The sequence below is a fragment of the Neodiprion pinetum genome, chromosome 1, assembly GCF_021155775.2.
Source record: "Neodiprion pinetum isolate iyNeoPine1 chromosome 1, iyNeoPine1.2, whole genome shotgun sequence".
NCBI classification, from domain to species: domain Eukaryota; kingdom Metazoa; phylum Arthropoda; class Insecta; order Hymenoptera; family Diprionidae; genus Neodiprion; species Neodiprion pinetum.
Window position 1 is genome coordinate 817161 of NC_060232.1, and position 24566 is coordinate 841726.

The 24566-nt window shown below is 48.1% G+C and overlaps 1 protein-coding gene across 9 annotated transcripts in view; it reads left to right on the forward strand.

The window, feature by feature from the left end:
• The window catches only part of LOC124216319 (EGFR adapter protein), a 136273-nt gene that overhangs the window by 39992 nt on the left and 71715 nt on the right, over positions 1-24566 (forward strand). For 2 of the 9 annotated variants that reach the window (XM_046620704.2, XM_046620732.2), the window contains exons 1-2: positions 5888-6463; positions 10518-10598. In XM_046620704.2, coding sequence (XP_046476660.1) covers positions 6365-6463; positions 10518-10598 — 180 coding nt within the window. In that variant the 5' untranslated portion in view covers positions 5888-6364. The other 7 variants (XM_069136373.1, XM_069136383.1, XM_046620710.2 and 4 more) reach the window with 6 other exon arrangements.

Here is a 24566-nt window from a genome sequence, read left to right on the forward strand (position 1 = left end):
GTCGATTTTTTCGAATTGCCTTGACTCGCGAGTACTCGTAACTTATTACGCTTGCAATTAAAGAGAAAGCATCGTCGACGCGAAGCCATATCGTGCACGCCGTATGCTCGAAGATGTAATTGGATTATAAAATCAATCGGCTTGAAACTAGATAAGTTTGACAGTGAAACTGCTGGGACAAACATGAAGGACACCCATTACATTTTTTTCATTTTTCTATCTTTTTCTATGGACAATGAGCGGTGAAGCTCGTTTTCACCGGATCTGATGAGTGGTGACGATTCGCAGAGAAATAACATTGAGAAAGCGCACAAGTTCGAAATTCATGTTTCCAATAGCTGTAATCCTTTTCAAAAACAGTCCACCCACTTTAATTCGAACCGTGAAATGTACTCGAAGAAGTACCTCTCGGTTGTATTTATTATTCATTCGATACCAAAGTTGAGTAAATCATTCAAACAATTGATTCGATGTCGTAGGCACGTGGTGGCAGGTTATTTACATCAGGTGAAAAGATTCGCTCTTATTCGGTAAGTGGATGGTGTGCACACATGCCGCTCTCGAGTTGGCCATAAAGTGACGTCACTTCCTCCACCTGTCATGCGTGTTTCCGAAGGACGAGCCCTCACGGTGTGGTGCACCCCGTCACCCGTCACCCACCCGCACTGTCTGCCATCATTCCTCAAACAATCAGCCGCATACAATATTCATGGCCGCCGGTACCCCCGAGTTTGGAACACTTAGGGGGGAAAGTATGCTTTTGATTAGAGGGAACTTGGACGAATCGTTGCCGATCCGTCTTATACGCTTTGAACGAAAATAAAACACGAGGCAGGAAGATATACCGATCAATGAACGCCACGATACTGTTTTAGTACCGAACCGGTTTTCGGCGGATATCGAAACCCAGAATCTTGAGCTTGGCACACTTCGGTCATTTCGCCGACATACATAATTTTCTCGATGTACTCAGCGGGGTGAATTGACAGGATTGGATCCACTCTCTGTTCGGCTTCAAGGATAATGACAAGGTTTCCACGCTCGTCATTATATACTTTATCGACGCGTTAAACTATCAGGCGGAAAAGATGCTCGAAGAGAGAGCGGCCGTCTAAGGTTCTCTCGGTGCTGATCAGCGATGATCAGCGCGCTTCATTGAACGTCCTAAGCGTCACGCAAGAAGGAGTGCAGTCATGATAGTCCCTTTTTCGATCCATGTTAAACGCTGATCATTTCGTCGTGCATTTGTACTTTCTCGGCACAATCTTACAACGTGACGGTTTGTATACTTGCTTGCTGCATGTATATTTTCACGGGATCTTAGCGAATACTCGCAGAAAAGTTTCAGGTAATGTGTCGCCATTAATAAAGTTTCCATATTACTAGCACCAACAAAAATCGCGTATCCTGCAGAAATTTGACATCTTTCGTCTGAGACGGCAAAAATCCGTGATGGACGTTGAATTCGAGAGTGGTGACTGTAAACAACAATTTCTAGATTCTTTATTTATAATAGCGCGAGTTCATAATCGCGTAGTCAAAACTTGACGCTCGCATGTAATTTTATGCCGAACAGCTTGGATTGCAATATAAATTGCACGTCAGGAAGTTCAGTGAAAATGTGAACCAAAATTTCTTGCATCACCTGCCGACGTTGGACATTGATTAAACGTCTGCATCGCGGCGGCACAGTTTCAAACTGGCTTGAAGAGCGTATTTCGCGTTGCTTGGTACAATAGGGCCGAGTATAAAGCTTTATTCCAATGATTGTAAAAGGATAAAAAAGCGCCTCTTACCCGTACAATCTCACAAAGTTTTTCGTCGATACAATAATTCCACCACGCAAGTGGTTCTTGACATAATACTGTAAAGTAAACTCGTACACTTTCACTGAAAGCGAAGCGCGGGAACAGGTGTCGCAACAATAGAATACTCCGTTCGTTTTCGTTATTGTTATGCCTGTTCCTCTCCTTTCAGTTCACCGCGGCGACGATATAATTGAGTTATAATGCCGAGTGCAAAATTTCGTTGAATATATTCTACTGTGTTCGAAGAAACTACACGTACTGGTATAACCACGTTATATCCGTCACTCCGCCGACGAGTCCTGGTAAAGCTTGGAAAGCTTGACAGGCAGTGAAACTGCATTGAGAGCGCGGTGCGATTCGATCGGTGAGCTTTTCACACGGCGCGGAAGCATCGCGCGATGCAAGTGCCCCGGGTGAGCTCTCGACGTCAACTGAAAGTATAGTCACCATAGAACTCCGTAGTTTCCCCGTTTCCCTGTTTCCTCGTACCATGCTCGCGTTGTCCGGGCCCGCGGCATTGACCGTTCCTCTCTTCGTCCCTCCCCCTCATTCCTCGTTCAAGTCCAGTTGTTCAACTTCAATTCCGGCCATCTCACCGCATACACACCGTGTAAACCGAACCATGAACCCCTCGGGCCAAAGACCGAAATACCTGTCAGACGCGCGGGAACTTACAATTAGAGATCATCGCTGGACACCTCGTTTTTTCTTTTTCTCTGAAATGCTTTCGTCAAGGTTCATACATCAAGCTATGGTACTGAACTTATCGTCATTGCAAGGAAAACTGTCGGAGGAATCTGCAGTGACAATTGGCGGTGTCAGATGTTATGGGTTTTGAGTCTCTCCTGCGGATTTGCAACAGTAGTTGGAAAGAACGGTATAACTAAGTGAAAATTGTCTCACCATAGAATTTCAAACTTGGTTGATACGCACTATGAGAAGAACAACTCAACAGCTTCAGCAATAGATAGTTGTTGGAAAAAAGTTGATCCATTTTAGCGAGTTAACGTTGTTTATTGTGTGTCATGATATCATGTCAGTATATCCATGCAGCGGCGGAGTTTAAATCGAGTTCCGACACTCGCTTGCGGCAAAAGTAGTCGTTGATACATTTATAAGGTGGCAGCACCAGCTTGATTACTCAGTGGCATCACCTGGTCAACGACTTCTGCAACATAATTCGGACGAAGAATTTGGATCCATTGTAGTTAAAAAGGCGCGCGTGACTCTGTAGTCGTGCTTTGTAAGTTGCAAGTTACCGTAGGCAAGGCGATACTCAGGCTAGACTCCGGTTCCATACCGTCGGCAAAAGGGACTTCACTGCTGCCGGTAAAATACCAGCGGTTAGTTTGAAAACGTGAATTAGGAATTAGGAAGCTGGCTTCGAACTCTCCGAGATCACCAGCTACTTCTGCCTTATACGATATTCAAATCTTGACGATGTTTCCAAGCGACTTTTTGCAGGAGTGAAGGTTCGTACCCTCATCAGTAGATGAAAACTCTTGTGATCAAACTCGTTAGTTCGCTGCATAGGTTTGAACAGACCCACGCCGATCGAACCCTTTCCGTTTTCGCAAATTTGAAGACTCGATTTTTGCTTTGAACCTTCCGTTAGTCCATTCGACGAAGAGAAAATAGTGACGAGTTGGGACAGCTTTCAGAGCTTAAAACTCCTGTGGACACAACTTTGGAACCGCTTGTTCGATTTAAATCTAAAGTCTCCATGATTTCTACCAATATATTCGTTTTCCGTTGCTGAGGATACTCGTAAGCGAACCGGACGTGCGTCGCCGAAGCTCACCGGGACCAAAGGACCTCCGTCCTCCTTGCTGCCGCGACACCTATCTATATACCTACTCCGTGCTTTCAATTCTCTTTTAGGGATTGAGCTCTGCAGCAAAGAGACGAGAGTACATAACCGGTTCGCAGCTGCAGGCGCAGAGTCGCCATGTATCGGCCGACCGTCGCCGTCTTACCGGCCCGCAGTTCACCGCACCAACTGTCCAGGGCTTTTGTCGTAGCGTTGGAGTGACTTTCGGTTATTCGCTTAAGAGACACCGGACCACCGCGATCCAACCGGGTGGCACGCGGCCTCGATTGCAAGCTTGATTCGGTTCGGGGTGCGTTCGACTGTCACTCGCTTCGGACGAGTCGCAGTCCACGTGTCCGGCCCTTTCTCGGAACAACAGAGACGGGAGAGAAGCACAACTTTCCCATTTTCACAGTGCACCCCTGTTTCTCCTCCGTCCGGTCGAGTTGGGGCGACGAATCAGTGCAGAGGGTGGCTTTTCAGTGATCGGCATTGTTGCAGTGGCATGATGGTCAGTGGTGCTAATCAAAGTGGCCGGTGATCCAAGTGCCCAGGCTTGAATTGAGCTTTTTCACGGGATACCGAGAGGGACGAGGTGATCTGGACTCGGCCGTGTGCTCGGGGAACGACCGGCTATCTGGAAGTAATGTCTACCTATTATGGCAGAAGTTTTCTCAAAGAGATTCACAACAGCAAAGGTAAATCTCCGTGATAGAGTAGTACACCGTGCTGTATGTATGTTTAAAAGATGTAATTGGGCATGCCTACGCCCACGTCACTCCTCGGTTGGCAGGATTTATTGGATATCCGTAAGTTCCAATTTATCTCACTGCAGCTCGCGATGCGATACGACGTGCAGAATGAAGTGCGTAGGAAGTGAACGCAGGAAACTGCGGGTCGAGGAATCGTTTGGCCGGGGGAATAAACCTTTATCAATTTTTCAAACCTCACACGATTTTAATTGCGGTGAGGTATATAGGCGTGCGATGACATTTTCCACACGATGCAACTCGTCAGACAGTCTGCACAAAAGGTCAGAGAATTTTCACTCCGTTGCCTGTGCCAGGGACGGTGACTATTACAAACCCGCCAGTGGAATAGCGCGTCACTCGATGTTAATAACTGTGCTTTCAATTAAAACGGTATACATATACATACGAAATATTCGAGGCACGAAGCAGCAGATTGGTAAATTTAATCACCATCGGGGAAAATCACCGAGGCACGCAAGACTCACGGTGATTATTCACGCGGTAACTGGACCTCGTTGATGAGCAAACGTGTTTGATGTTCGCCTGCATGTTGTCAAGTACCGGGCAATATCACGGGGCAAAAAATAGACCGGCACCTTGGCAGGCGTTATAGAATAATTACTAAACCCTTCCAGGAAACAGTCAAAGATCTATCAACGAGGAGCAGTGTTATACACTTAATGAACGGCTTTCTCGAAACAATTTCCGTCCAACAACAGCCGGGGAAACATGATCGTTTGTCGGCGAGTCGAGCCAACTAATACTCTCGACTTCGATAGCGGTTTAAAAACTAAAATTTGCGAAAGTGGCGGGTCCGTGTCACGGCCTCCTGAAATATTTGCGTATGCAAATCGGTTTCCCGGAGCCTGCGGACCCGGTGGAGTTCGCTTACTGTCTCTAAGGCCTCTAATGGATGTCAATCATTAGTATAATGGCGTATCAAGTGGCCCGATACAGCAGCGGTGCACGCTGAGTGGTACTTTGCTCGAAAAGTATCCACTCTTATCTTTCGCTCTAATCGACAAATTTCATCACGGCTCCATTAAACGGGCACGTGAAGCAGACGAGGAAAAGGCCGCGGCTGAAAACCTCTCGCGCATCTCACCGGTCGATACTACATATGCCATCCCAACGTGGACCGAGTAGGCTTCTCGGGTCTAAGACGGTGTGAACTTTTGCATCCTCATCCGCTCTGCATGAAAGAAATTACTCGCAGCAAGTCCGAGAGCCTAAAGTAGTTTTCTCGATAAGCGATCAAGCGGGACTCTCGTACTCACGTGTCGCTCTGCAGACCGTGGCGACTGGCTAGTCCGCTTTATGGCCGGCATCAATGTCCGGGCGAGTGATTGACTCGAGGAATAAAAATACGCCCGGTACCGAGCATGCCGTCGTCTCGATCGCCGAGTCCGCGCGACTGGTGCAACGTGGGCGCACGTGGCGGGGGACTCGACCTTGTGTTCGTTGCGTTGACCGAGCTCCTGGACCCCAAGACTCCCCGGCAGTCGACTCTACGCGATTCACGGATTCGGCCGACATTCTCAGCCAACTATCAAGCCGAGTGCCAGGTGCTCGTTAATGCGCGAGTGATCGATCATCGGGTGAGCGTGATTAAAAATCTGTCAGGATTGCAGTGCCACTGGTGACTCTGTTATGTTCGCCACGCCTAGTCGTAGGGTTTTCGACTCGTTTCCCGAACTCCGCATCGCGCTTGGAGAAAATTTACACCTGGAGGGACTCGGCGCTCGTTGCAGTCGCATAACCGGGCAGCGTTTCGTTTCAGAGGATAGTGGATAAACCAGACGGCGGACTAACGTGAAAATGCTTTCCCACGTTCCGTTTGAGGTTTCTGCCGTGAAGGACAGGTACTCGATCCTTTTCTTGCGCCGAGTGCGAACGGGCTAAGTGAGCCGGGGAAATGAGGCTACGGACCAAGCCGCGAGCTGGTGAACGCATACCGGGAACAAAAAGGTTGCAATGAAAGTGCTTCGCTGACAATGGTGGGGATCGGGGAAACTGAGGTGGAAAACAGATACAGCCACTTGTACGGCGGCCAAATGACCGACTCGACCATCAGGATATTCGACTTTGTGCAGGTTGGTCTCTCATTAATCAAAGTCAAGTGTAACGCGTGTTATGACGTTGTGTACGAAGCGCATAGCTGTGCATCGTCGTACTCGTGGCAACTTCGCGTCTCGCGGTGATATTGCATTCGGTGAGACGAGCGTACCAACGCGAGACCCCGGGAGTATCCTAAGGTAAATTTGATAATGGTGACGTTGAACGGAGTTTGAGTAGCACTGATGCGGGACGTGATATCGCGGCAAACAGCAACGATCGCCGGAACGGTTTCAGCTCCATAACTCCGGCAACTGGCCCCAGACGAGAGGGAAGACGGCTTCTCTCCGAGTGGATGGATGGATTGAATTACTTATTCACATAGTTCAGAGCTGTAGTCATCCTCCTGGAAAAAGCGGTTCTCCGAATACGGACTGCATAACACTATAACTCCTAACCCAAACCTCCAGACAAGTCGTGCCTGCCTGCCTGCCTTATGCCGCCGGTTAGCCTTGAAATGTGATCAGAAACTGTCGCAAAAATGTTTTACTGTTTTACATGCGGTGAGAATAATTTCTCCCCCGAAATTACTCCGTCCTCCGTATCTTGAGCTGGGAATATTTTGGCTCGAAGCGGTCGTGAGATCTTGATATTCTGCCCGTTTGACAGTTTGTCAGAAATTGTATCAGCCCTTTCAGGAGAAAAATGAACGCTGCCGCATCGCTGCATGCCTGCCTCTCGAAACTCACTTACGGTATGGAAAGATTTTAAATGAGACTGCGATAAGCTCGGAGTGAAAGGAAGCCCGTGGAGAAGCACTTTAAGATCCACGATGTGTTCGGAGAAATACGTGTTCCAAAGTTGTACAACATCAACGCGTCGGCGCATACGTGTATCTTCACCACGGTGTGTAAGAAACGAGCGCGCACCCCAAGCTGCAGGCTAAGAGCGAGCCAAGGTTTAGCATCTTTATCGGAGTCTTGTATTTTTCAGCACGCGGAACAGCGAACCGTCGAAAATCGGCCCGCAGGTACGCGTAATGCATTTAAAATACGGCTTGTATATTGTGGGCAGTCGAAAAATTCGTTGCCTGAAAATCATCAAAAGCCCATTACGTACGATCAGGACAACCCGCTCCGCCCACGCAATAGAGGTATAAGTTCTCCGGCGCGTTGTTATGACTCCCATGCGATATCGCGACGATACGCCTTCGCCTCGTTCCATCGACCTTCTGTGTCGCGGGATTGTACAAGGTGCATACCTACGTTTTCCTTCTCTCTCCTTGCTGGTTCCTTTTTCGCTGTGTTAGATAATCGTGATCGAAGAGAAGCTCTTTGAGAATTAAGTAATGCCATCAGGATGGAGTGCAGTTAACAGGCAATTAACTTGGAGAGATAATATATGATAAGCTCGACTCATCAACCCGGCAATAACTCGAATCCTATTAGAGCCAGAAGTAGGGAACGACTCTGCCGTAATCTTCGGTTGAACTGTGAAAGCCGGTGCTCGGATTTACCGATCCTTCCTAGCCGGGCTTCTCAAACATCATAACGAGGAAACGCGAGCGTCTGTGGGACTCGACTTCCGGCTACTCGACAAGGAGAATTCTTTTTCATTTCTGCCGTCAGACGCGAGTGATGAATCGTCAACGCACGCGGCGAGTACGCTAAAAGTCGAAGAATCGAAAACCGGCGTACCTGAGCCGCCACGATTTTGAACCGAAAGCAATTTCGCTGAGTTAATCCCAACGAATTTGGAAGTTTGAACCTCTTCCTAATCCGCGTAATTCCTTGACGCTCGAGAAGGCCGACCTGCAGAGTTAAGCCTTTATATTTCGGTTTGCGTATGAGGTCAACTTTTCTGCCCCCTGGTGATTCTGTGGCTTCGACGCGACGTCGCTGCACTGCATCCCATTCGCTCGCAGTGATAACTTTTGGAAACAAGACTGCACTCGAGGCAAACCGAGTGCTAATGCCCAACGGGAGTTAAGTCGTGGATCTGGGTCGCGGCGGTTTGCAGGTTGCTTTAATGCTCGATCCTCAAACTTTCATTTTCGCTGGTGCAGAACTGTGACATGAATCGTTTCACCAGCCAGATTACGAATGCAGTGAAATTAAATAATCCGTGCGCTTGACGCGTGGCGTTATAACCGGTAAAGGTCGATCGAACGTGACCCAATTCGATGGACGAAGGGTTGAATTTGAACGCTAGATCACCGGGATTTCGGGCCGGCAAGTCTCGCGTACCTCCGGCTATTCGATGATGAAGGATTCTCGAAATATAACAGAAGATCGAGTTTAAGGTGCATCGATTCCAGCGAACCTGGGTTCCCCCACGTGCAAGGCAAAGTGTATGTGTGTGTGTGTATCCCGTGGAGCCTCCGAGGTTGATAGGTAAAGACGAAAGAGTTCGTCCGGCTAGTCGCCGAGAGAACACCGGGAGCCCTTTGATGGGACAAAAGGAAATGAAATTCTTGTCGTACTTGGGGATGTGCGCTTGACTTCCTCGCAACGTTCTCCATATTGGTCGTCCTCTGCCCTGGTTTCCCTCAATGGGTTTCTTCCCGAGCTGCAAAAGCCCGAAGGACCATCCTCCGGGAACATCGCGTTCCACCTCCATACTCCAGGTCCTAGACCAGTTTTTATCCGGTTATCGTGCTCTCCGAGAGTCTGTGGGAAGCTGGATTAAAACGGCTCGATTTCACCAACGGTACTCCGCACATTTGCGGGTATAACGTTTATCTATATACCTGTAACTTTGTTCACGAAATCGAGAGAGATCGAACAAACGACAATAGCGCCCACCCACGGCGGCAGGGGTTGTGCCTCCCTTTAGGCTTGACACGAGAGCCCCACATGAAAGGAAAAAGCTGTTTTCCGAAACATGAACCTTCGGCGGCTTCGTATGCCTATACCGTATAGCTACCGCACTGAAACACGACGTGGCAAGAAGAAAGTTTGCCATTCCCTGCTCAAACAGTTTCGTCCTTTCCCCGCGAGGCTGGCTCTCTGCAGTTATCCAGTTCTCGATAAAAGCTTATTTCTGGCTATGAAACCGGCGCACAGCTTCGGGCTTCTCAAACCACCAACTAATCAACCTTCGTGTTTGAATTCCAGCTCAAAGCCCAAAGCGTCAGGTGCCAGGGAACGCGGCCTCCACCCAACGACTCTGATTAGCGATCTTCGGTTATCCTAAGTACCCAATTTACCTCATCCAGACGTAAATTCCAGGTACCTCAAGAGCTCCGTAATTCGCGGTTTGACCGTGTCGCTTTGAAATAGTCGAGCTATCTGAAGGATGTGTCGCTTGTGGTAATTAGCCAGCCGACGTTAAGTCAAAGGATCAAATTCAGAGTATCGCCCACGTATCGCCGAATCACCTTGAAACTGTGACTGTTTTTTTTTTTTTCAGCCTGAGGTGAATTTCATATATTTTCACTGACTGACTCGCGTTCTTGAACACGTTGACTCGATACGTCTGTCTTGCGTAAAAGTAACATCCTTTCCATATCAAAGTACAAAAATTTGTCTGAACGATACACGCAGATTGGGATATAAGATCAGGATAAGAAGAGAACGCGTGTGTGAGTGTCGCGTGTGCTCGATACGTCGATGCAGGGTGGAGGGTGGACAAACACGGGAGAGAACCTGATTCGATCTCAGATTGTCAGAATCCAATCTACGTAACATGGTTCGGAGATCTTTAGCGGTCAGCCGGAGGGGTTGATATTGCAAGGAATATTGTTTGCACTGGTCAGTCGAACCCCCGAGGTGGAAATCGATCTGTGTATTACGTGTCCGAGGCCGCGTGGTCCACAGACTCCCGGCTTGTCGGACTGCAAACAGTTTCTGTGTGTCCTGCGATCCCGAGGCAACCTGGCCCCGAGCCTCGGCTGAACAATTTCGGGTTATTGGTTTCCTCCCGTAATATAACGCATCTGTATCAAGTGGCAGGATCGTCTTTCAATCTGCCTGCGTCTGTCGCTGCATGCCGGTCGAAAGTCAAGGTGCTCGCCGAGTTCAATTCCACTTCAGAGGGCGCAGAGGCTTGTCCACAGAAAAACTGACCGTTCCTTTTTGCTCTCTGTTCCAGTACATGGGCTCCTTCGCTGTTGGAAGTCCTGAAGTCGATGGCAGAGCGGAGTACGTGCGATCCCGACTGGATGCTCTCAGGGTGAGTAGATCGCTCTATCCCATCTCGTTTCTGCTTTATCGTCGAACCAGGAAGCCGCCTATCCCGGGGTGAAACTTTTATTCGCGATTAAATCGGGCGGATTCAACGTCTGAACTCGACGTGTATTAACGACAGTCGTACATACAAATTATCGTCCCCTCTGCTCTCCGAATTTGTTTTCTCCTCTCGCCGAGTATACCTTCCACCCTCGTCCTTGCCCGGCGCCGTTAACCAACCCTAAGACAGACAAATTATTCCGGGTACGCCTCGTCGCATAATAAGAATCAATAAGATATACCATCAGCATTAATGGCCCGATATCTATGCCACTCGCACCCCGGCTCTCGAACTGTTTGTTCCGCGTTTTTGCATGTCAAATCGCAAGCCCGAGCCGCCGGCCATGTCGAGACGATCATCCTCCGTCAATTACCGAAACAACCAAACCCTGGCACTCTCTCCCTCGTTTGCCTGATGCGAATTCAAAGCACGCGCCCCGTTTGTCCTCGCAAGCTGGTCAATAATAATCTTTGCCGATATGCCCGCTACGCTCCGTGCTTGCTGATCGCTTTATCGGGTACGTAAAGTACGCCAGTGATCGCGGATAATCGCTGCAGGGCCAGTTTTCGGAAGTCCGGATCGGGACGTTCCGAACATTCGTATCAGACATGCGAGCTCGGGATCCCGCTACTGCGAATCGAAGGTAGACCCTCTATTTCTCGGCTCCCGAAAGTCTGCACAGTTGGAAGAGTAATTACCTGCAACGAACGCCATTTCGGCGCCTTGACAGCAGACGGTCCGCAGGCATGGCGCCCTGAAATAGATCCATTAGCATAGCTCGTTCAGAGATCAAAGAGTCGGTGCTGCTGGTTATAGAAAACCAGCAGTTTCAAGGTTTTGATACCCGGCCCGGCTCGTAATTAGACCTGTCCGCATGTAGCTGCCGCACGGCTCGTTCACGTACCTACTTAAGGTCCATCTCGATTTCAGATATCGGTCTTGTGCCTCCATTAGCTCCCGTCTTGTAGAAAATCCTACCAAACACCTCGATAAAAATTCACTTGATACGCTGATTAATTTTTCCAAATACTGACTTTTTGCCAACTATCGAATTAATTGCGGGCTAAAGAAATTTGATAACAATCAATTGGCCACTCCCACGGGTCTGATCTTGAGTCCGGAGTTTTCGAACTTTTATTTTTTCACCGCAGTCGTAACTCTATCCTTCAGCCCGCACTTTCATCCGATCCGATCAGCAGGTCTGGCTGCTGCTGCTGCTGCTGTTGCTGTCACTTCTTGGCAAACCAGTGCAATTTTCAAAGAGAGATGTGACCTGGGCGGAAGTAGAATGAAATGACAACTAGCCAAGAGATGTAGATCATTCCTTTTACGGCGGGGATTCGACCCTTTTGAGGAGTCAAGAATAAGCACTCGTGTACAGTTCAGCGACGAAAATTTAGGAAATCCTCTTCGGTGCCCCGGAGCTTTGCTTCGTGACCATTTATTTCGCTCTACCGAGTTGAATTTTCTCGCAAATGTTTCAACGCGTTTTAAATTTCCCCATATAAAGTGGGAACAAGGGACGGGGGATTCCGTATCGTTAAAAATATATATTGATGGGCAAAATTCGGTACAGTTGCAGTTTTAACGATCGACGCCGGCCCGTGTTTCCTCCGCCTCTTCGCCCCGCGTCCCTCCATCGAATCGGGCGTTAAATTTCATCGAACTAAAACGACCGCATGTAAAGTACGTACACACGCGCGGCGTACAGTTTCGCCTTGTACCTGCGGATAATACAGCGCACACAAGTTTCCACTTTATGCGGATCATGAATTTACTACCGAGCGCAAAATTCGACGTTCCGTCACCGGAAACTTTCCACCTTCGTCCATGATTCCCACTTATTTCGACCTTGGAACAGCTATTCGGAAAGCCGGAGGGAAATATAGCCCGGAATGCCCTGTACGCAGAGCTTTAAAGAGTTGAATAAAACACGCGAGTATTCTAAATCCTTGCTTAATAAGTTTGAAAGGGTGGTTCGGGGGGACGAAAATGAAAAATACGAACTTTATTTCCATCGTTTATCACCGCGGAACGTGGCAACGTTTCTGCAGGGATTCACGTAGTCCAGCATCCCTTTTTTTCAACCTTCTTTCGTGCCACCGTAGCTACAGTGGCATCGGCACGTCGCGACGCTGGAAGAGCGAGGGAGAGAAAGAAAAAGAGAGAGGGAGAGAGAAATAGAGTTCGCGGTGTATTTCATGCATAATTAATGTAAAATTTGTTCTTTTTTCTTTAGCGCCCGTGTATAATATGTACGTAAAGAGAGAGAGAGAGAGAGAGAGATGTGGGTAGGTAACGCTGGCGTGTTTAAGGGATCAGATTTTTAAGCTATGTTTACATAATAGCTGCATGAATACACACCGGGCTTAATGAGGCGAAAATTACGCTCCGCTGACGCCGCGGCCGGGAAGCGCGACGCTCTCGAGTGCCGGAGTTTCCTGTTTATACTTTGCACAACAATGAAAGTAAATAAGAAAAATATTCACAACTTTGTACCCGCCCCGCACCCTCGAGTCCAGCCCGCGGATATCGCGGACTCGACGCCGACCTTTGCTTCGGGTAAAAGGGAAAACCCGAAATTCGCGTATACCGACAACGAGCGACGGAAGGGGATGAAGGGGAGGGAAGCGAGCCGAGATATAGATGAAATATTGCGTCACTCTTACGACCAGCATCGAATTGAGCTGGCCCCCCTCCCTCGCCCCTTACCTTCCTTCAATTTTCAACCACCGTAGAAATAAAAATAATGCTTCACCGCGAGACAAGTGGACCTCCTCGAGTTCTTACGTCCGGTGCTTTTCAATTAACTCGGTCGAGGACGTCGCTATCAATGACAAAGCGGGGGACTTGCGGCTCGGGTCGGGTAATCGAGTCTGCCCAGTCGTTCGCAGTCGGTGGACAAGATCGTATAACAGGGGAACCGAGGACCAAGAGGAAGAGGAGGGAGGAGGGATCCATCTTCTCCGCGTTCCGATTCCCCAAAAAACTATTTTACCCTCACGGATAGTTTTACGACCTATAAACGAGCGGCGCAATCCATGAAATTCGGTGCTCCGAGTCTTCGTGCCTCTCCAAAACTCCCGATACTCGTACTTCCGCTGAGCTTTCCTATAGAACGATCAACCGGCTTCTCAAGTAATTATGAATTTCCCGTTCTCCCCTCGTTCGCCCCGGAGAATTTCCATTCAATTAACAACGGCTCGTGCTGCGACGCTGCCTGCTGGCCTGGCGATCTGTTCGTAGTTACCTTTCAGCGCCTCTCCTTATATATCTCGAATGGCTACACCTACTTCGAACCCAACCAGGTATCGGGTACTCGAAATATATTAGATATCCTGAATGAATAAGTCGATCGATTGGCAACTCGACGATCCGACGTGTATACAGACATACGTATATTGGTAATAATTCACCACTCGAGAACCTGCAGTGCCGTCTTTCCTCCCGGTTAAAGATATTCAAAACAGCATAGGACCGATCATTTCCGTCGGATGCCAGATAACTAATCTAGTCCGAATATATTCAGCTCGCAAGCATTTCGGGGGAGAAGAAAATGGACCCGAGTTTAACGTGTGCGCGGTTCTGGTCGGGGATCGAGTTTCCCGGATTCCATAAATCCCGATAAAAGTACTCCTCGGATATCGGGACGGTTTCGGCACGCACGGGACGCGGAAGGCTGGAAGATGCGGGGCGGTTTGCGGACTGGATCCTCGCCAAGGATGGATCCTGACGTTTCCGTCCAACTTTCGCGTCGCCGTTCGTACTGGGGAAAAATCGAACCAGACACGAAACGTACACGCCCAACTTTGTTGGTCTCCCCTCTTCCCTCTTCTTTAAAAACAGTTTGCATGATCCTCGCTTCTCGGAAAGACCGGAAATCCCACGGTAATCGCGCCCCCCGGGAGGACATCTCGATCGGAGGACCAATCAGCGTCCGGGGTTGAAACGAATTGGCGCGAATTAAGGGCGGAAATGGATGCGGCAAGCTGGGAAAAGACGGCCTCTGTATTTTCCGTCTCGGAGCGCGACACCGAGGCCTTTGTCGAATCCGGAGCGAACAATGTAACCCAATCGCGGTGCTGATCCGTCGTCGACACCGTTTTCGCCTGCAGTCTCTCCTCCCGTTCCCTCGGCTTTTCTCAGCCTCCTCGCCTCGACTGCGGAACCTTTTCAGCACTTTGGCCGGCTCGATTTTATCCTTTTTCCTCTCCCATCTCGCCCCTCGTTACTCCAAAGTCTCCGAAGAACCGCCTGCGCCAGAAGACCACCGCATCGGGAGTTCCAAAGCCGCGGAGTGACGCGACATCGACGATGCAAAAGCGGCTAATGCAATTACGCATCGCCCTTCGGGCTGCTGCAGTCGCCGCGCCGGCGTTGCACACTCAGCAGTTTACTTTTTACCGCAACGGGATTCCAGGGTTTAATTGTTTCGAGATCCGCAGCATCGGTGTGGGAAAAATCCTTCGTCACTGACGACGGAAAAAAGATTCCCGCTCGGGAATCGTCGCGTAAGCGGGTTTGACTACCCTTAATCGCCCCGCAAGATTCTCTATTCCAACGGAAACAATCGCAGTGCCCGAATTTAGGAAGCCTCGAGGTACCTCGACGTTTTCCACTTTTTTCAGATCAAAGTAGGATTATCGCCATGGCACTTGGTCGATTCTCCGAGTGCTTTTGAGAGATTCGAGACATATTGTGAAATAGGACTCATTTTTTCAAAATTCAATCTCTACGTTCCCCGTCAATAAATTTTCGGAGAATCGACTCTCTGCTGCAAGGGCGATTGTATTTTCGCCCGAGATACGTAATAATTTTTCATAATCGTATTAATCGCGGAGGTTCGAGGGGGGGAGAGAGCGAGGTTATCGTAAATTGACAGAAAAAGCAACCCCATTTATTCGCTACGGGTGCCAAAGAAGAGAACGGAGGGATCCTCAAACAATTTCCTTGAAAAGCACCCACATCGATTTTACACCGTAATAATTTCATACGCCGCGCCGTTTCGCGTCATAATAATTTATATCCCTCTTTCAAAACAAACCAACCGGTGAAATTCAATTCTGCGCAAACTTTTCACCCCCGCTTTCACCCTTCCTCTTCCTGCTTTCCGTTTTCCTCTTCTTCCACAGAGCCTGACTGCGAGTGATCCTCGAAAATTCCGTCTCAGACGCATTTCGTCCAGACGTATTTCCGACATTCAGGTCAACCGATCGGATCGTCGGACCGTGATCTGAAAACCGTTGCGGAGCCGCTGACGGGGTCTCGTTCAAGACTTCCGTCAGCGAGGCTGGATTGCCGTTTTTGCACGCTCGCTGCACCCGGCTGCATGCACTTTAAACCTCCTCTCTCCCCGGTTCTCGTCGACCCTGAAAAGAATTTCTTCACCAAATGAGCCGCGAATGATGACGGATAGGAAAAACGGCCCCGGCATCGAGCAGATGGACCATTTCGAACGGAGAGACGGTAATTTGTGATAGTTGTGCTTCTCCCCGTTTTGACGAGAGCGAAAGTGATCCTGGCGTGTACCGAAGGGATAGGAACCCGCAGAAGGCTAGGAGCTATTCGATTTCGGTCGAGTTAATCCCCTGGCCGAGAGTACGGAGAATACGTGTGTGTGTGTGTGTGTGTTTGCGGGGGTATGGGAAAAAGGGGAAAGGGAGGAAAAGGACGAGGAAAAATGGTAGGGAGGAAAGAAAAAAACAGACAGACATTTGCCTATCCGAGCGGGGATATATATTTCACTTTCGTATTCCGAAAATCTGCTTTCTCCTCGCCCGGGTTTATTCCGCATCTTCCACGTTCCTCCTCCCATAGCGCTGTTCTTTGAATACCCGTAATCCGTGAGACTGAACTCACAATCATGTATATTGTATTCTTTATGTCCCTGCGATCTGCTCCCGGGGTTACGCCGCGTGTCCAAACCGCAGAGCCAGGGGTAAAAAGTTTGGGGGTCTCGATTTTTTGATGACATGCTCGACTCTGAATCTCCGATATTATATTCATGCGAGACGTATATTCTGCAAATTGTGCTCGGACGCCGGTGCGCACCTGCTTCCGACGCTGCAACTCCGTTGGAATTTTTCGGGTTTACTTTGTTCGCCCCAGTCTCGCGTACAAATCGTGAAATTCAAATCGTTCCTTCAATAACAGCCAAGGGCGAATTCCGGGTGGCGCAGCGGAGAGGATGAAATGCGACGGTGATAGTCGATAAATGCCCCTCGGCATTCCCGGCGTTCCTAAAAACTCTTCCCGCAGCCTGAACCTGGACTTGGAATTATTATCAATCGAATCTGCATGCCATTCGAGAATTCCCCGTGCGCACTGGTCCTGCAAAATTGTCTCACGTCGTATACGCCTATTATTACATACATATACACATTAGGGTGGCTCATTTTTTTGCTTTCAATTTTTTTCAAACTGGAGGAGGTAGAAAAATATTTAGAGGTCGCTACAAATTGTTGAAATATTTTTGATTTATTTTCACGTGTACACCTCACGGACTTGCATGTATATATTAGTTTATTTTTTTCGTATCGCAGTCCAATCAATCGTTTACCAATCAACATTGGATAACAGTTTTTGCTACCGAAATAGAAGTATCGCATCACCTTAATGTCCCTGTTTCGTTTTCAATACTGATTTTTATGAACAATGATTAATCGGACCAAGATACGAAAAAAACAAACTAATGATAAGTCCGTGAGGCGTACACGTAAAAATAAATAAAAAATACGACCTCTAAATATATTCCTACCTCCTCCAGATCTTACGACAATTTTTTTTCAACGTTTCTCACAAATTTTTCGAGTGGTACCTTAAAAGGAAAAAGAAAAGTTGACAAATCAACCACCCCGATATACGTGCAGTTGTTGTTCGACAGAATTCAGAAAACGTTGCGAAACAGAGCTCGCGAAAAAGCGGGGAATAAATGAGATCGGAAATTAAGATGGACGACGGGTAACCGGCGACCAAACGATCCTCATAAGTTAAAAGTATCAAGTTCGTGTATTCCGTGCTCCACCCTCGTTACCCGAGGCCTCCTGACCCCCGACCTCGTAAGTAAACCTCGGCCTTGCGTGCCTCTCTCCATTCCCTGTCTCCCTCCCTCCCTCTCTCTCTCTCTCTCTCTCTCTCTCTCTGTCTTTCTCCCACTCTCTTCTCCTTCCAGGCTTCACCGGGTGGTCGGTCTTTATTAACTCCAGCACTGAAGTATAGCGGCAATACCGCTCTCCTTATCATTGGCATTCATATATTCACTTGAACGCGATTGTTACCCTTTCGGAATTCGACCGAGCCAGAAACTTACGTTCCTGTATTTTCTATAAAGCGACCAATTTAGGGGCTCGTAAAGGTCGTTTCGAATCCGCTGCAACCCTTACGAAAAATTGAGCAGTAAAAAAGGAATAGAAGAAAGATTGCCCGAGGTGTTGGAAAAAGCTCGTGCTGCAAACGTCAGCGGCGATAAGAAATATGTGAAGAGAATCGAACTCTGTGTATGATTCGGGCGAAATCTTAACGCGGTCTCTTTTCACCCCCTGCAGACTCGGTGAAACTTTTTTCCGTCCACCGGACAAGATCTTCGCTGCGATAAATAAGTCGCAGCATCCATCTTCGGGGCGTTCGTTCGTCGCAATTATCATTCCCGGTGAACAATAGTCGCGGTAAAGCCAGGAGATCAGACTCGAGGATCAGGGTTAAAAGATTATTCTAAATGTCAAGTGAACTCGGGAAATTCGCCACCATAATTATCTAGCCAGCATCTGGCGCTCAAACTCTCCGGGAAGGTAATTAGCCCGGTAATCGGTTTCCCTCTCGTTATTTCCTCCCGAGCTTTTTCCCTCGCCTTTAACAACACTTGCAGAAATTTATTTCCAACAGAGACGCGTTGCCTTGGTTGCCGCAAGACGCTCCCTTACGCATCGTCTGCGCCATTCTGCAGGTTGTTCCAGCCACCCACGCTCGAGTGGACGGAAGTGCACCAAGCGGCTTAGAGCAAGGAGCGGGGGACGGGCGTATTTACCGAAGGATATTTACAGTCTGAGTCTCCGGTCTACCCAGACTTTAATATCCTGTCATTGGCCTCGTGAAACGCGCGGCTCCGTCGACGCCGGAGCGACGCGGGGGTGAAACGCACCCCGGCCGACGATTGGCCGCCGAATCTCGATGGCCCAACTTTCTAATTACAGCTCGGCCTCGATGACCCGGACAAACTGACTCCCGATTCTCCTAAATTTCGTTTCATTAAATCCCCCGGAGATAGCGGGACGAACGGAGATCGGAACTCTCCTCGTTATCATATCTTTATTGCTCCTCTTATCGCTTCGACAAATAAAACGTCAGCGGTGATGATCGGGTCGTGATGTATATTGGCAGATCGAAAGAAGCCCGGGAACTGAGCCTCCAGGGGTGAATAATAATGCACAGTCCTAATTGTGAGCCGAAATCTCCCGCGAGAATCCGACGACCAATAAAGGACCATTCAAGCGTTAATCGACGCATTTTTTGCAAATTTTTATAAATTTTCCATGTCAGCTAACGCTTGCCCGGAATGCCTTCTACTACAAGATAACATTTGATAACGTTTCTCTGAATGGCCTGCCCCTGTTTCAGCCTTGACTAATACTTGAATGTCCGCCAAGTAACGTTCCGATTGATAACTTTGATTGTAATTCGATTAGACTCGTCAAAGAGTGGGATCCCGGAAGACCGTTGTATCGGGTGTCAGGGTTATAGACGGTGGGAATATCAGACGAGCTTCCGGCCCGTTACTTTAACATCGAGGCGCCGTATCGGGACACTGGATGCTGGAGTCTGGATAGGTGTGCAGAGCTCGCGGCGTCTGTGAAGTTGGATCCGTGGATGTGCGCGAATGCGGGGTGTCCTCTTCCTCCTCACGGTGTGAGAGATACGTAATCTCCGTGGCAGAAATCGCGGTAGGGAGTCCTTTTCAAAGTTGTAAATCTCCGCGGCTCTCCATTCAGTGCGGGATAAGCCAGCCCCATATTACCCAGGTGTAAATATTCTCACTCCAACCGCGGTGCGGATGCCACGGTACCTACATTCTGCAATATTCTACTCCCAGTGATACACGCCTGTAAGCTGTACCTGATTTCGAGCTTTTCACCTTCGGAACCACAGTCGAAGTGACATTTTTTCGATCACTCCAATTATTCTGCGCAACGAACACGCGAGCACTCGTCCCGCGAGGGACAAAACCCAAATACGAATCGGACGCAACCGCAGCTTCACGAGCCGATGAATGGCGATCGCTGAAGTGCGGCGGGGCTTGGCAAAAGGTACCTATCCGAATCACCGAGGGATGCAGAGGCGGCCAGCAGACATCAGGATAGCCGATCTCAATTCCGGACGTTGTGACGCGGTCAGAACCGCCGCAAGCTCCTATGAGAGTCGAGCTTTGCTTTTGACCGACGTGCAAACACGGGTTTAATTCCTTACCCGATACCGCGAGCTTTACCGCCAAAACCTCGTCTTTGAGCACTGCGTTCGAGTTTTCAGCATTCGGTGTAAAGAATTTTTGCCGAGCTTGCGCGAAATCTCGTAACAGCTTTGGCGGCGTCCCGAAGCCTAGCTATGCAGGGAACTCTCACGGAAAATCGGAATGCACCGTATTTGCAATGCTAATCAGCTCGCGAGCTGCTCTCCCGTTATTTAAGAGGCGTTATCCGCGCGCTCGAGCGCGTAAATTTCAACGGAAAGGTTGCGCGGCCCGCGTTTCCCGGCATCCCTGGGTACGCTTAATTATATTACACACGCGCACCGCGTTATATCATCCAGCGACTAGGCGTATTTCGGGCCACGTGACTGCAGCCCGGATTGTACGGCTAAAGATAGCGGCGCTGCCGACCGCCTGTAACCGGCTAGTTCCGTATTTTGATTCTGAATTTATAGCGAGATTTATAATCCCCATGACCGGCTCGCTAATGCGACCCACCTGCTGTTTCTTATCATCCCTGTTCTCGAGAGGCGATAAGGTCCTAGAGCGTTTATTTTCAGGGGTTATACATGGGTTTGGAAGGGCAAAAAAAAACAACATATTTTCTCTGATTCTTCTTTTTTATATTTAATAGAAGAATTGTTTTATTCAAAGCCTAGGCATATAAAAGAGCAACATTTGAACAATATATTGTGAAATTACTATCCAATAATTTGGAGAATTCTGCCTTAGAAAACTGTTTGTGGAGAAACTAGTATCCTTGCGGTGGCCAGGATAACTCACGATAGCTTTGTCTGAAATCAAAAGACCAAATATTTTACATCAGTAGGTGAGTATAGCTCGCGATTGAACGAAGGATTTAAAAAAAAAAAATGAAATTCGTATTTTTGATCGTGTATTGGCTTGTAAGATAAGTTGTGATCATAGAAAAAAAAATCATTCCGGAGGGAGTTGAAATCGGGCCAACGACAAGGTTGGTATAATTTTTAATCGTAAGAAGAAAATGCCCCGTTAGATAAATCCCGACGAGTTTCCCATTATCCGTTTGCTGGCGGAATCACGATTCCTCGAAATTTTGTACGTAATAATGAACTTCTAGAATCCTCTATGCCAAGTCACCGAAGCTTTTTTCCAACCCGAACCCGCGTTGTTCGAATATCAGTTTCCTCGAGCTGAAATATGTGGAATAAAAATAGCGGAAAAGGGTATTTAAAATGAAGATAAATAAAAAGGCAGTAAAGCTTGCGGACTTGCGGGCTTGCGGGCTTGCGGATCCGTCTGGGGTGCATACAACCGGGATGCAATTTATTTGGTCTGCAGCCGCAGTGGCCGAGGAAGGAACACCACGCGTACGAGGCGCACATCCGCAAGCTGAGCCTTGATTTTTACCACCATTTATACGCGAAAAACATGGGAATGATGATGGGGGCAGGGTTGAAGGGGGATGGATGAAAAAATTTCAAGTAACCGCATCGCATTTGGCGCGTGTTCAAGAGCCGAGCAGCTTGCTCGCGCGACCTTACGAGGTGAAACTAATATTCGTGCAGCACCACCACCACCACCACCACCACCATCGAAACGCCCCCTGCGGCCCAGAACTCGAGGTTCGTCCATAAATCCTCGAGGATGGGGATTCGGCATACGTAAGGCCTCCCGGGGCTGAACACCGCCGTCGTTTGGCGAGCCTCGGACCTCAACCCCCTCGGAGGGTTTAATTTTTCCCTCATACACGTATGTCTATAAACTATAATATAGGTATAGGATAAGACCGAACTCTGCGACGAAGTCGGTGAAAATTATCGAGCCTTGAGCTTGCAGAGCTTTTCATAGGGGGGTGGGCGAAACGGAGCTAGGGAAAAATCGCGAGAGGCGATACGGGCAAACGAGTTTACACCCCGTAGGGATGCACGAATATATATGTACACAATGCTCCGCGACGCGGATAAATAAATTCTGGTAAGATGGCCGCGTGCCGTGCAAACCGGAAATTCGGCGAGTCAGGGCTTCTTTATGGGAATCGACGGGGTTCCGAACCCCAGGCCTCCGCGTCTACCTCACATACACACGCGCAGGCGCGCAAACAAATATATCTATACTGTCGCGGGAATTTCCCTCTGTATATATGTATACAGATATCAGCACGCGATATGGAGTGGGAAACAAAACTGCGAACAAACCCCGTCCTCCTCCCCATCAATTCTCGTAATAATGACGATCAATGCTCGCGCCGGCTTATCTCAGATAATATATGTGCCCGCGTGCATAGATGTACATATACGTATGCATACCCGGCGAACTATCTTACAAGATAATATTCATCGCTCTCTTGTATTATTTTCCTCCTTGCGTATTTTCTTCTCTCGTGTGAAAAGATAAAAATGGAAAATTAGAGACCAGGGACAACTGAGTAAAATGAAATAAAAAAGGAAAAAAAGAAACCAGCACACCTTCACGGCGTGGAATTTTTCACATCGATCAACGGAGGAGTAATGGGTTAAACCGTTGGCGCTGGGTCGAACCCCTTGAGGGAGCGAAGTCGGCGGCGGCATCCGCGATTCGACGCTTAGCGAAAAAGATCCAGGGAGCTAATCTGTCACCAAATCCCGTAACACCTACCCGCGAAAGCGTCGAGCCGTAGCTCCCGAGGGTTCCATCCCGAGTTATCCCCTTTATTTGGGAAGTTTGTAAATATCAGATCGCAGCTGTAACGATGCCTCTGCCGTGTTGTACGATCTCGAGCCATTCAACAACCGCGTAACTGCAGTTGAGCGGAGTCCAGGGATAGATAAGCGATGCCCTCTACCCCCCTCCCCCAACCGTAACCCTCCGTCCCGACGTCCCGACGTCGTCGTCGATCAGCGATACGCGATACGCGGCCAAGAACCAGCTGATCTTTGCACTCTGGGCTTGTACGTTTTACTTATACGTTCCTAAATCGATAGGGGAGTAACAATTATCATCCATATCCGAGCGCCTGCCGATGACGCGATTCAATTACACAACCCGGTGTAATAAGAATGACGTTGGGGGTGAAAAATGAGGATGAATTTTAACCCCGTTGGGGCGGCATCGGCGTCGGCTGCTGCTCTATATATTTTAAAGCTTTTAAATTGCGGAACGTGTCGGCAGAATGGGAAAGGCTCTTAGCAGAGGCTGGCTTGGTAGCGCTGAGGGTGTGTCGGGGCGCGATATACTACCTTTTAACTACGGAAACGGTGAAAAGCTCCGTCGACGCCCGCGAGACCGCGAGAATTACCGCAGGAACGAACGAAGAATCGAACACGCGCCTTCTTATGCCGCGCAGCTGTTATACGGCACGTTTCTCGCGTGTTCCCGGATACGTATGTGCTTTTCAAAGTGAAAAAAATAAGAGGCCAAATGACGCTCTTCGCACGATATCGGGATCATGTTCTTTCCACGTGCATAATTCACCTAAACGATTATATTTCGATAGGAAATCTCGGAGCGTTTTCGACCTTGAATATTCGGCCAAGTTTCGGAAACGGAAATTCGTCCATATACTCGTCGATCAAGTCCAGAAAAAATGTCATACCTGAAATCTGGGTTCGTGTCGGATTTAGTTCTGATTTCATTTTCGTTCCAAGTTTGATAATCCTTCAAACAAGACTCTACCCGAGTTGTTCACTGATCAGGCACAAATTATACATTATCTTTCTAACAATATCCAGACTCAATGGTGGAAAAGTTCATACAAATCACATGACAGTTATTCCTGCGAAAATAAATCATGAGATGTCATTTCATACCGTAATTTATGTATAAGGACATTGTGTTTGAGGTTTAAATGAATTTTTATTCATCCTCGCAAGATATATTGTACGCATGGTAATTTAAAAATGAAGCTAAGATTGGTAAAAAAAAAAAAATTGAAAAATAAAAACCAATGTAGTACTAACAAATAATTGTATGTGCGAGGAAATGTAAGAACCGATATTCAAAATATGAGTCCGCTGCCAGACATGTTTCCTGATTTGGTTCTAAGATTCGGCTGGATTCAACTCTCCAACAGCATCTGTACATCAAGTCTAACGCTAATTCGTTTGGTATTGATGAGATAATTTTACAAAAAAAATCGTACTAACCGTAGACGAAATTCTGGTTACAATAATATAATTTTTTTAAACGAGTGACAATGCAACCTGGAAATATCGGGGAATATAAAACTGCTGGTTATGGAAAACCGGGAATTGTCGAGAAGTTTTTATTTTGGTCGTGGAAAAAACTGAAAATATCAGTTTTCTGTCATGGGAATTAGAAATGGTTTTTTGAGGTGACAAATTTACCTTTTCACGTCGAAAACAAAAATCGTCTGAAGCCGACTATTTTGTACATTGTTTGTTTTCTATTCGACTAGAATTTGAACCGAATGCAGAGTTGACAAGCTGAACGATTCAGGTTTTAGCAATTTACTAGAACTGGGAAAATGTCGGGGA